The following is a 12,960-nucleotide window of genomic DNA, read 5'->3' on the forward strand; positions in this document are numbered from 1 at the left end:
TAATCATCTGATATGCTAGCCATAAAGAAAGATTTAAGTGAATGATTAAGTATCAGTACAAGGCAACTATACATTCTTGACAAAGGTGCTCAAAGGTTTCTATTTTATAGTAACTGTTTCAAGCACCTTCATGATGTTTAAACTAAAACTATCAGACTGATGTTTTTCTTTCTGTAATTCCCTACTTCTCTTCTCTTTATGTTCCAGGTTCAGCTGATCCACTACAATCATGAGCTGTACACAAATTATACAGAAGCTGCAAAAAGCCCCAATGGACTGGTCATAGTGTCTATATTCATGAAGGTAAACCTCATACATATGTTTAATCACTGCGCGAATACAAATGTGTACTTGTATTCACTCACAGAAATGGAATTTTATCTTGACACAGAACAACTTACAGTTACTATGGCGTTCTGACTTATAGCAATAAAATCCAGTAGAATGCAAATTGCTACATTCTGAGTTTTATACATTCATACTGAATCTGGGCATAAACGCCATGTTAATTTTGACCTGGTTTAATCAGTTTTTAAGTATTACAAGCCAGTAACAATATACTTATTCAAGAATAACTTAAAGCAGTTTTCCTACTTTGACAGAATTCCATGACTTCTATGAGTGTGGAACTCACTGTCATGAGTCATGAGTGCTCCCGGAAAATTCCAAAATAAAAAAATTTAATTAATTTTTTTCACCTCAAAGTTCTACACACAATACCATATAATCACAAAGCTAAAAACATTTGTTTGACATTGTTTCAAATGCACAAAAAATAAAACATCTACGTAAGTTCATGTGGGTGGCTGCAGGTCAGGAGGTATAGCAAGTCATCTACTGATTGGAAGGTTGGTGATTAGATTCCTGGCTCCTCCAGTGTGCATGTCAAATATCCTTGGGCAAGATACTAACCCCCAGTTGCTGTCTGATGCTGTCTGATGCATGCATCAGAGTATGAATCTGAATGTGTGTGAATGTTAGGTAGAAAGCATAGGTGTGAATGGGTGAAGGTGGCATGTTGTATAAAGCTTGTTGAGTGCTCCAGGAGAGTAGAAAAGTGCTATTGTGGAGGTATGTAACAACGACAGGAGAGGTCTCAGTGTCTCACTCCAACAACTTTATTAACTGACAGAACTTCACATATAGTCAGCGCCAAAATCTCCACCCCCACACTTCCCTTCAACTTGTGTGTGAGTGGAGCCACCTGGTGGTCCGCCACACATACCCCCCCTTGAACACACAGTCAGGTCTCCATTCAGTCCAGGACCCTGGGTCTAAGCAAACGACCCGCACGACTGAACCTGGGAGGGAGAGAACAGGCAGAGGAAGGTCCATCCTGTGAACGAGGCTGGTGAAGGCGAGCAGGAAAGGCAGGAGGAGGCTCAAACGTTGGTGGTCCGGGGGTAGTCCTGGGGGGAAAACCAGAGACTGTCAACCCCAGCGCAGGAGGTCGGCCACGGCGAGGGGCCTGGGCCGGCACTACATCACTGTCCGGAAGAACATGTGCTGGTTTAAGTCTGTCAACACACACAGTCTCCCTTCGACCCCCAAAATCCAAAACAAAATGTTTCTGGCCCGGTTCAATAACCCTGAACGGGCCGTCATACAGCGGCCGCAGCGGTGTCCTGTGGGCATCGTGCCTGACAAAAACAAACTTAGCAGTCTTTCCTTGTTGCCAGCGGTCGCGGCTGCTACAGAGCGCTGACATGCCCGTTTCCCTGGGTCTGGAAACTGCAAGGCGGGAGGCAGCGCCGTGCCTTCGCTCCAAAACGCTGGTGATAAAAACAAAGCCCCTTTCCGCGGTGCCGCCGTGCAGCGATTCCGGCCACAGTGGACGAGTCGGAGGGCCCGTGGAGCATCGGTGAGGGGGAGGGGGAAAACGCTGGTGGGTCCTGAATAACCGTCTGGACGCCGAAAGTCCTGGTAGCCAGGAGGATACGATCCGCCTCTTCCGCAAGGGAGCGGTAATCCTTCGTGGCCAATAGCGGGGAGTTGGCAAGGCCAGCGCGCACTGGAGCCGGCAGCTGTCGAAGAAAGAGGTGGGTGAAGAGAAATCCTCCGTCCTCCGCGCCCAGCAAGGACAGCATGCTCTCCATGAGCTCGAGGGCGGTGCCGTCGCCCAGGCCCGCGATGGAAAGGAGTTTCTCGGCCCGCTCAGCATCAGAGAGGGAGTAACGCCGCAGCAGCAGCCCCTTGAGGGCGGCGTACTTGCCCTGGGCTGGGGGATCCCGGAGGAGAGTCATCACACGGCGGGTTGACAGCGGGTCAAGTGAGGCCACCACATGGTGGTATTTAGTGTCGTCGGCTGAAACTCCACGAAGAGCAAACTGAGCTTCTACGTGCATGAACCATGAAGGAGGATCGTGAAGCCAAAAATCCGGCAATTTAAGCGCCACAGCAAACGCAGCCATCGGCGGAGGTGAAGGTCCGGCGGCCGCCGATGCTTCCAGGCCAGAGCTGGCTTCGTCGTCGAGCCTTAGCATGTTCACTACAGGGGTCACCAATGTGGAGGTATGTAACAACGACAGGAGAGGTCTCAGTGTCTCACTCCAACAACTTTATTAACTGACAGAACTTCACATATAGTCAGCGCCAAAATCTCCACCCCCACACTTCCCTTCAACTTGTGTGTGAGTGGAGCCACCTGGTGGTCCGCCACACTATATAAGAATCAGTCCATTTACCATTTATTTAAAACCTTTACAATTACACTCATATTTGAGCTCGGGTGCATTCTGTTTGATTGGAGCCCATCTATGGTAAATTTAGTTGACTGGACATGATTTGGCAAGAACTGTCTATATGAGGTCCCACATTTGATAGGATATGTGAGAGAAACAATGCCATGTTTCTCTCACATACACAGCTGGGACGAATAGAAATAATGACACAGAGAAGCAAAACTAAACACACTGAACACAAGAGACTGCCGAAACAAAACAGGAAACACTAAGACACAAATTCAACATGTGGCAAGACACATGGCTGGGAGGGAGGAACGCACATGAGAACAGAATTGACTGGAAAGACAGAGGAGGGGGCCAAAAGAGGGAAACACTGACATAATTCAGTGTACATACATGAATACACAAGAGAGGCAGGCAGGGGGAACGTGGAGTGAAACACAAGGAGGAACATGTAAACAGAAAATGGAAACAAGACAAAGGTACACACACACATGGGAAGTGAGGAACAAAACACAAGGGGAACCTCATAAACCTGATAATTAAGGAATTCAATAAATAAGGGATTATAGGAATAATAAACTGAGATCAGCAGAAAAATCCGAAACAATAACATGAATAAATTCAGGACTGTGAAACTTGAATCATAATAACACAAAAACGCTCAATAAAACAAAATAAACTCCAAAAGCTGTGTCCAACACCCAGCAAAACTTTGCTTGACAGTGTGTTTTCATTTTAGTTATGGAGGTCAGAGTAAAGGATGGACTTGAAGCCATTAGCTGAACAAAAATCTGATTTTCATGAGTTCATGTCAGGCAAGGTTAGACAAAAAAATAAATCTTTGATTTTTACCATACCTAGTATTCTAGGAATTATCTCAGTACTAGACAACTGGAGGACAGGCTTTTGAACAGGCATGTAGCCAGAAACTGAGACTTACTATACCAGTAACAGCCTTTTTCCCCAGCCACAAGGAAAGTGAATGTTTGTTTGTTTTGTCTTTAGCAATTTGTGTTTCCAGAGCAATTCATCCAGGTAAGTTTATATGGTACTGTCCTAGCATATTCCTTCATTATTCTTGTTTTGACAATTAGCTGTACACCTACTCTGGATATCTGCTCCGTAATAGCATAAGTGCCTAAATGACTGCAAAGCTGCTGTAAGAAATGTCATCTTACGGCTTAGCTGTTTCTCCAAGCACGCACTGATGAGGACACTTTAAAATGTTTCACAACTGTTTACCTACAGAAAATAGTGAGTTGCTTGTCAATTGAATATCAGTTCCACTTTCATCAGCATGCAAATTCAGCAGTGTGTGAGACTGGGCCACAAGATGAAACTCAATATCACAACATGAGTAAGAATATGTGGATGTATGTATACAATAATCAAATAACAAAGGAAGCAAAATCATAGTAAAAATGTGTGGAAAATGCAAACTAAAAACAAACAAACATCGGGGGTTTCAGTAGCCTATCCTCATTTTCATATACTTCTTAAGCAAAAAGAAAATCACAAGGTTATGTCTTTGTTTTAAATAAGAGCTATACATGGAATCCATTACCTAACCCAGTAGTAAAACTCACAGGGGTCAAACTGGCCCAGCAGTGTTTCCGTCTATTGTGGATCCACAGAATTAACAACTTGGCTCAGAAACTGATTGTCTCCTTCTTCCACTCTTCTACTGAGTGTGCATCGACCTAAAGCATGTCTGCATGGTTTGCCATCTGCTTCTCAGCAGAGTGAAGTGCACTCATAAGGGCCATTTCCACTGCCCAGAAAATTATTCATTACCCACTTGCCTCCCATGAAGACATTTACAACTCCTGCTACCTCAACAGAGGCAGACTTCAGTTCAAGTTCTGCTGTCATTAGAGCACAGTGTTTGAGGCTTTTTTAATAGTCTCCTAAAAAGGTGATAGATTAAAAAAATACACTCTCATTATACTTGGAAGTACTGTCCCAAATAGATTAAATTTCATTTAATCATACAAGAGCAGAGCTCTCAACTCATTATGTGACCATTTAACCTCACTCTTTTGACCCTCTTTTTTCCTTTTCTCTTTTTTCTAGATTGCTGAGACCTCGAACTCATTCCTGAATCGAATGCTGAACAGAGACACCATCACAAGAATAACATATAAAAGTAGGTGGTTGTGTGTAATAAGTTGTTAAAGCACCAATCATAAATTGGCCAAGCAGCATGCTCTGCATAGTGCTCCAAGTGGATCACAGTTCATGTGGTTTGCATGGTTGGGTTGGATAGAACCTGTCCAGTGTCATCATCCTCAGCACAGAGGGGAGCCCTCAGGACTGTGTTCTGAACCCTCTACTTTTCACCCTGTTGATACGTAACTGCATCCCCAGGGTTGCTACCCATCACATCGTGAAGTTTGTGGATGACACAGTACATGGTGGGCTGGTCAGAATCAACAACCTGAATATCGATAAAGCTCGGGAGGTCATTGTCAACATCAGAACCAACCCAGCCACGTCCCACTTCTCATCAACAACACAGCTGTGGAGGTGGTCAGTAGCACCTAGTTACTGGGGCTGTACATCACGGATAACCTCATGTGGTCTGTGAACACCATGTCACTGGGGGTGGGGGTGTTGTTGGGTGGCAGAGGTGGATCTTTTGGGTCCACTAGGAGGAGCAGCAAAAAAGCATGGATTTTAACAGCTGTCAAAACTCTGTCAGATATGCTGTTTCGCACACACTGACTCACAGAAACACACATACAGATGCTGTCACACACCACCCACTCATACCCATGAGTCCTTAGGCATATCCCTCTCACAGCCAATAATGCTACCAGCCCAGCGTTTTTCTGTTTTTCTTCCCAAAAGCACAGATTTACACTCAGGTGTATATGAAGATACATATACATTAAAAATCCACACCATCAAATATCAGTGTAGGTGGAGTGGCCTAAAGTGCTTTTTATTTTTTCACAGCTCCTATTCCTTTGATGCATCAGTTAGTATTTAGTAGTGATGCAGCTGATTCAGCATTAAAGCTGCAGCAGCCCACCACTGTGACCTCAGCACAATCAGTAGCCCATTTGTCATGAGAGGACTAGTAGACAGCAAGTTATAGCGAATGGAGGGGGAGAAAGAGAGGAAGAGGAAGTTGTAGTCTGTCCAATTAGCATCCTGACAGTGGAGACAGTTTGAATAAAAGAGGTTTTGTGTTGCCACACCAACAAGCTGTCATTCACAGAACAGCAAATGAAAGAAGTGAGAAAAAATGAAAGAGTTGTAATGATAACCAGACTCCGTATGAGAAGTGACTCAAATTACAGCTTATTTGTTACACCAGTGTATTTCACTGTTTACTACTCAATTGGAGTACACAGATTTATGCCATCCACTGTATTTGTTCTACAATTGCAGTTGAGTTAGAGTACCCTAGTAAGTTTCTGTATGAATGAAAATATCAGCTCAGCAATTTATGTTAAATACTGAATTTTATAACCATCCATCCATCCATCTTCATCCGCTTTATCCGGGGCCGGGTCGCGGGGGCAGCAGCCTAAGCAAAGAGGCCCAGACCTCCCTCTCCCCAGCCACCTCCTCCAGCTTATCCGGGGGAATACCAAGGCGTTCCCAGGCCAGCCGAGAGATATAATCTCTCCAGCGTGTCCTGGGTCTGCCCCGGGGCCTCCTCCCGGTGGGACATGCCTGGAACACCTCACCCAGGAGGCACCCAGGGGGCATCCTTGTCAGATGCCCAAACCACCTCAGCTGGCTCCTTTCGATGTGGAGCAGCAGCTGCTCTACTCTGAGCCCCTCCCGGATGGCCGAACTTCTCACCCTATCTCTAAGGGAGAGGCCAGCCACCCTTCGGAGGAAGCTCATTTCTGCCGCTTGTATCCGCGATCTCGTTCTTTCGGTCACTACCCACAGCTCGTGGCCATAGGTGAGGGTAGGGACGTAGATCGACCGGTAAATTGAGAGCTTCGCTTTTACACTCAGCTCCCTCTTCACCACGACGGACCGGTGCAGCGTCTGCATTACTGCAGCTGCAGCCCCGATCTGTCTGTCGATCTCCGGCTCCTTTCTCCCATCACTCGCGAACAAGACCCCGAGATACTTGAACTCCTCCACTTGGGGCAGGAACTCATCCCCGACCCGGAGTGGGCACTCCACCCTTTTCCGGCTGAGAAACCAGTTTCATTAAAATCATACACTGACTCATTTTTAGAGCTATGGCCAAAACAAAACAACCTGCAAGCTTTAATAAAAACTGAAGCAAATGCAGATGTGCCATAAACCTACATAATGACCAACATGTGGCTAATCCTCTAGTTGCAAAAAGTCTTCAGGCTGTATAGAAGCATATGGGAAACTCAGTAGAAACTTTAGTTTGAATCACTAATGTTAGGTCATACTAAATACAACATTTTGTGAATTATAGTCCCTGTTAGAGTAAGGAAAAGCTCACTGACTAATAATCTGTCAATCACAAGTTTTTTGCCAACTTGGAGGACTGGATTTAGATTCCAAACATCAAGAAGAAAAATGTGGAGCTCAAAGATTTCATTAAGCATTAACCAATTAGCGATGTCACAGTGACTATGTGCATCCTTTATATACAGTCACATTTACGTTGCATGGTACTCTAACAATTGTGCTGTATGAATCAGTCTCCATAAAGATATACACCAGAGAGTTGTGCATGTCTCTAAATAATGGAGTGCTGCTTCTCCTTGGTCAGGTTGGTTGAATTTGGTGCCAGTGTCCAACTCCCAGATCTGATTACTTTCTGAATATCTAAAAACATTTGGACAATGATTTAGCTCTCACATATCTTTCCCTTATAATACTACCACTTATTTAAAGTCAAACAAAAAACACGTGACTGAAAACTTTCAGCACTGATTACAGAATTACAGCCATTTTTTGACATAGTTCCCCATTTTTAAAGACTCAAAAATAATTGGACAAACTAGCATAACTGCAAATAAAATGATTGCTTTACTGCTTGGAAGAAAATCACAGTATATGATAATCTTTTAGTAATTTGTTTACAAATCCATTAATTTTTACATGTGGAATACAATTTTTGTACAACTACATTTCCAGTGTCTTCCGATGAAACATTAGAGATCTCATTTTGTTTCGGTTTTCTGCCTTTTTACCCTGCAGATGATGCATATCTACTGAATGGCCTGAACATAGAGGAGATTTATCCAGAAACAAGTAGTTTTATCACATATGATGGATCGATGACCATCCCTCCATGTTTTGAGACTGCCACGTGGATCTTGATGAACAAGCCAGTGTATCTCACACGGATGCAGGTGAGCCTCATCCACCAGCACAGACCTGAAACAAAGCTCCCAGAATACACTGGGGCTTACCTGTCTCAGATCAGGATTCTCTCTCAAAAAATTACTCTGTGAAATATGTCTACTCACATTGAGGCTTTTCCTCCAAAATCTCTCCTCCTGTGTGTAATCTTCTACTCAGACCTTGCTGGAAATTAATGCAGTGAATAAAAAAGGCTGGCTCACATTTCCATGATACTTTAGCCAATTTTGCTTCTCTTCCCTCCCCCTCTTTCTCACTCTCTCTCTCTCTGTCTTGATGTTAGATGCACTCCTTGCGGCTGCTGAGCCAGAACCAGCCCTCTCAGATCTTTCTAAGCATGAGTGACAACGTTCGTCCTGTGCAGCCTCTAAACAACCGCTGCATCCGCACCAATATTAACTTCAGCATGCAGGGCAAAGACTGCCCAAACAACAGGGCCCAGAAGCTCCAGTACCGAGGTAAAAACTACTTCTACAAATGGCTGGTTTGGGTAACTTTCTCAGTGTCTGACATTTAAACAATATTTAATTACAGATAATATGATATCTGTCCTTTCATAAGATCGCACAATTTGGTTATAACATTTGTTTTTGTGCACACAACAGAGCAATTATACAAAAACAAATATATAAAATAGGCAAGTCATATTTCTGTAAAAAAAACAAATCTTTTGAACCCGAAAAAAATACAAAGATGCTGCCATTATTTTTCTTAGTGGTCATACTAGACTGCTCCTTTACTGAATGTGCTACACTAGGCAACTACTAACAAAAAATGCTAGGAAAGCTTTAAGAAATGTACATTATATGAACAAAAGTACTGAATCTTTTACACTTTACACCTATAGAAGCTAAAAACAACAACAAGCACATCAGAAACAGTTTTGTTGTACATGTACAATCACAAGAAATGACTATTCTATTTTATTCTAATGTTGTATTAAATTGTTTTCAAAATGGCAACAGAGTTTCAAAGTATTTCTCAATTCTGGGCTTACACATTACCAGCCTGGAACTAGGTCCAGATTACAGCAATTATCTTAGTGAATAAACCATTCATTTTGATAAAATGATCCCCACAAATAAGAAATGAGATCATCTTCTTCTTTCAGCTGATTGCACAGGTCATCACAGTGGACTCACAACACAAGCATTCTCTTCTGAAACACTGACTCTCCTTCACTACGTCTATGAATCTTATCTGTCATCATCCTCTTTTCCTCCTTCCTGCCAGCAGCATATTAAACATCTTTTGCCCAGCACATCCACAATCCATCCACTGCACATATAGACTATCTCAGCCTTTCCTCCTTAACTTTGTCTCCAAAACGCTGAACGTTGCCCCTCCGACATGCCTGATTCTAATCAGTCCTTTCTGGTCAGTCACAATCAAAATCTTAACTCTACCACCTCCAGCTTTGATTCCTGCCTTTTTGTTACTGCCACAGCTGCCAAACTAGAACATGATAGCAGGTCTCACTACCATCTTGTAAAGCTTCCCTATCATTTTTGTTGCTATCTTCCTGTCACAAATCACCCGTGACACTCATCTCCGCCCACCCGCTCTCTTTTTCACCTCTCTTGTGTATTGTCTGTTGCTTTGTATAACTGACCTCCTTGCAATTTTGCAACTGTCTCCCTCTCATTTACACACATGTATTCCTTCTTGCTTCTCCAGGCTTTAATTCTTTTTCTCTCCAGGCTCTCTCCCACCTGCTGCCAACTCTCACTACAGATCACAATGTTTTCTGCAAACATTATAGTCCATGGAGACTCTTGCTTGCCTGCTTCACCTCATCTGTCAATCTGTCCATCACCACTGCAAATAGGAAGGGCTCAGAGCTGATCTCTCATGTAATTCCACCCCACCTTGAATCCATCTGTCACTCCTACCCCACATTTCACTGCTTTCTCACTGTCCTCATAGATGCCCTGCACCACCCTCATGTACTTTTACGCTTTTTATCAACTTGTTCTGACTTTGTCTGCAGTTTTCCATCAACACTCTCAAAGCAAAAATTGCACCTGTAGTGCTCTTTCTCAGCATGAAGCCACTACTGCTCACTAATTGTCACTTCCCTCTTTAACATTCAACAACTATTTCCCATATCTCTATAGTATGGCTTATCATCTTTATCCTCCTGTAGTTATAACAGATCTCCATGTAACCTCTGTTCTTGAAAATCAGTACCAGTAGACTTCGTCTCCACTCCTCAGGTCAGAGGAATGGTTCAGATGACATCTCCTTACCACCTTGGTAAGGTGGTCTTTCCATTTGTTAGTACATTTCCAATTGTATTCTAAGCACTCTAACCTGCAGCACATCCTTTTCAGCTTAATCTCTTACTAATTGAAACAGACCATTTTCTCCTACCTAGTGTCCAGCTTCTAGACATCTCCATATGAGAACTTTTCTTTGCCATACACCGGACAAAAAATCTTGGCATTGCACTTCATCTGTACTTTTCCAGCATTCTGGTAATTCTTCCCTACCACCCAGAGGCTGTCTTGACTCCCCTCTAAATTCTCTGCAACATTCTTCCTTTTTCAACTTCCAACATTTAAGCATTGGCTCCGCCTTCACTCACTCCTTCTTGATTTCCAGAGTCATCCTAGAGACTACTGTCCATTGCTGCCTTGCTACATTTCCCTCGTCAACGCCATGCAGTCTGTCTCTTTGAGACTGAACCTTCTCTATAGGATGTACCTGATCTGTGTACACCTTCCTCTGCTGTTATATGTCACCTTATGCTCCTCCCTCTTCTTGAAATATGTGTTCATAGGTCTTTCCATAATTATCATCATCTCTGTTCCTTTCACTTATGTATCCATAAGTGGAGGCTGAATCCTGGTTTACCATAGCTCTCAGGAGCATAGGGAGGGTTTGTCGTCTGTATCTAGTCTCTCATTGGTTCTCTGTTCAGCTATTTCACATTCCCTTGCCTTCCTCTTAAAAGATGAAATTATTATTCTAGGGAGCAGTTGTGGGGAGAGATTTCAGAAATTCACCCACCTTAGAGTCTCCTGAGCATCAAACAAAAAGCACTCTCTGTTGCGAAAACACCAATGTAGACCTGCTTCTTTTAATTGTTCTGAGAATTGAGGACCTTCAGGATGAAGTAGGGTGGGGATGTCTCATTAAAAGGGGAAATGTATCTGCTTTCTTACAGAAACATGACCCCACATTCTTGTCACACAATGTCAAACACTGTCTTTCTGTTTAATGGTGCCAACACGCACACAAGGTGTCCTTTCCTGTCAGTAGTGCATTGCACTACTTCTTAAAGATTCTCTTTTAAGGAGCGAAAGCTTTAAGGAAGTTGGAAGGATGCTGGTGGAGTCTGGAGTTCATGAGTCTGTGGTTTGTGTCCAGGTTTGGATTTGAGTTTTGTGATGATTTACAATGTTTACACTTTCTTACTTTTTCTTTCAATTACTTACATTAGTAAGTTCCAAGTGCAAAAACAACTTGTGTATGTTTAGACACTGAAAACCAATTTGTTACATTTAGGTACTGATAACTGTGTTTCCACAAGCCCCGCTGGTTTAGAGACTTATTCATTATGAAGAAAACAAGACAGTCAGCGATCCATCGATTTGCTTTGCAAGGGAGGCCTCGTCGGTGTCTACCACAAAATGACCCCAACGACGGGCTCCGCTTGCTGCCTTTTATTGGGAAAACAGTTCACACAATACATATCACAGCAAAAGCACCGCCCACGTAAAACCCCCAAATGGTTACAAAGGCAAGGCACTGTGTGTATATGTGTGCGTGTGTGTGTGGGAATGTGTGTCTTCCTGAACACAACTGTTTCTACAACATCCTGGTCATAAAGAGGGTAGTCTCCCCCACACCCAATGTATGGTTCACCATAGATAACACAGTGAAGCCATACAAAGGGCAGGAAGCTTACCAAACATCAAACAGAATCTTCACAAGGGATGTGTAATAATCCTCCCCCAGCACAGAGTGGCTGGAGAGGTGGTCAGGGACAAAGGAATGTCTTGATCCTATAGATTGAACTAAGACCTTACAAATTTAAGAAGCATAATGACAAACATTCAACAATTAGACCTAACAATAACTACTTTGTCAGTCTTAGATACTAAAACCTACTTGAACTGCTCAGCTTAGGCTTAAGAAAACAATTAGGCTTTGGTCTCAAATACACCTTCTTGCAACATTCTTGAAACCATGTGGTCCTTCAAAAATGTTTATGAAAAATCTGTAAATCTTTCCATAAACATACACAGATAAACATAAATTATCTATCAAGATGCATTAATACAAAGATTCATAACCTATCTATTAATTGAGCTAAACAGATCAAAGCCGATCATGATAACAGACTGTAGCAAATTCCTCCTGCCTACATCTACACACATTTATGGCATTCACTTAAGGCCATTTTAAACTGTAATCCTGGCTAAAAATGAAAAATGGTGCGGGGTGGATGATGTCAGAGAACAGCTGAACCGTGAAGAGCGCTGCATATATATATATAACTGTGTTCATATATAATTATATATAATTGTATGTCCACTCCTGTCCCACTTCTCTCTTCCAGTGAACGAGTGGTTGCTGAAGTAGCCTTCTCAGATGAACGTGAAGACGAGACAGAGATGGAGTTCAGGATGAGGGGAGAGAAATAGAAAAAGAAGTGAGGCAGGGAAGAATGAAGAAGAAAACTGGTCTCGAGGCTGTATCTCATCTAAGACTTTTTCATGGCATTGTATAAAGACAAATAACACCAGACATTATTTAAATGAAGGAACTTTGCATTGCAAGGAAAGAGACTCTTCTTTTCATACAGTGAGAACTGTTTGAACCTTTGATCAAACACATGCTAACAGGTCCTTTCCCCCACTGAACAATTATATCTATATGAACATTTTGATATCAATACTTTTTGGGAGAAAACAAAAAATAGACAACCTAAAAAAAACACGAAGCATTT

The 12,960-nt window shown here is 42.8% G+C and overlaps 1 protein-coding gene across 1 annotated transcript in view; it reads left to right on the forward strand.

Moving 5' to 3' along the window:
- Positions 1-12,593, forward strand: part of ca10a (carbonic anhydrase 10 (inactive)a) — a 332,797-nt gene extending 320,204 nt beyond the window's left edge. Inside the window, exons 5-9 of the mRNA XM_085360340.1 lie at positions 208-303; positions 4,761-4,833; positions 7,839-7,993; positions 8,287-8,461; positions 12,571-12,593. Of these exons, the coding sequence (XP_085216466.1) occupies positions 208-303; positions 4,761-4,833; positions 7,839-7,993; positions 8,287-8,461; positions 12,571-12,593 (522 nt within the window). The remainder of the gene's footprint in view (positions 1-207; positions 304-4,760; positions 4,834-7,838; positions 7,994-8,286; positions 8,462-12,570) is intronic.
- Positions 12,594-12,960: the final 367 nt, after the last annotated feature.

Source organism: Diplotaxodon limnothrissa, linkage group LG8, assembly GCF_057381915.1.
Source record: "Diplotaxodon limnothrissa isolate DT_005_m linkage group LG8, D_limnothrissa_male_GT1.1, whole genome shotgun sequence".
NCBI classification, from domain to species: domain Eukaryota; kingdom Metazoa; phylum Chordata; class Actinopteri; order Cichliformes; family Cichlidae; genus Diplotaxodon; species Diplotaxodon limnothrissa.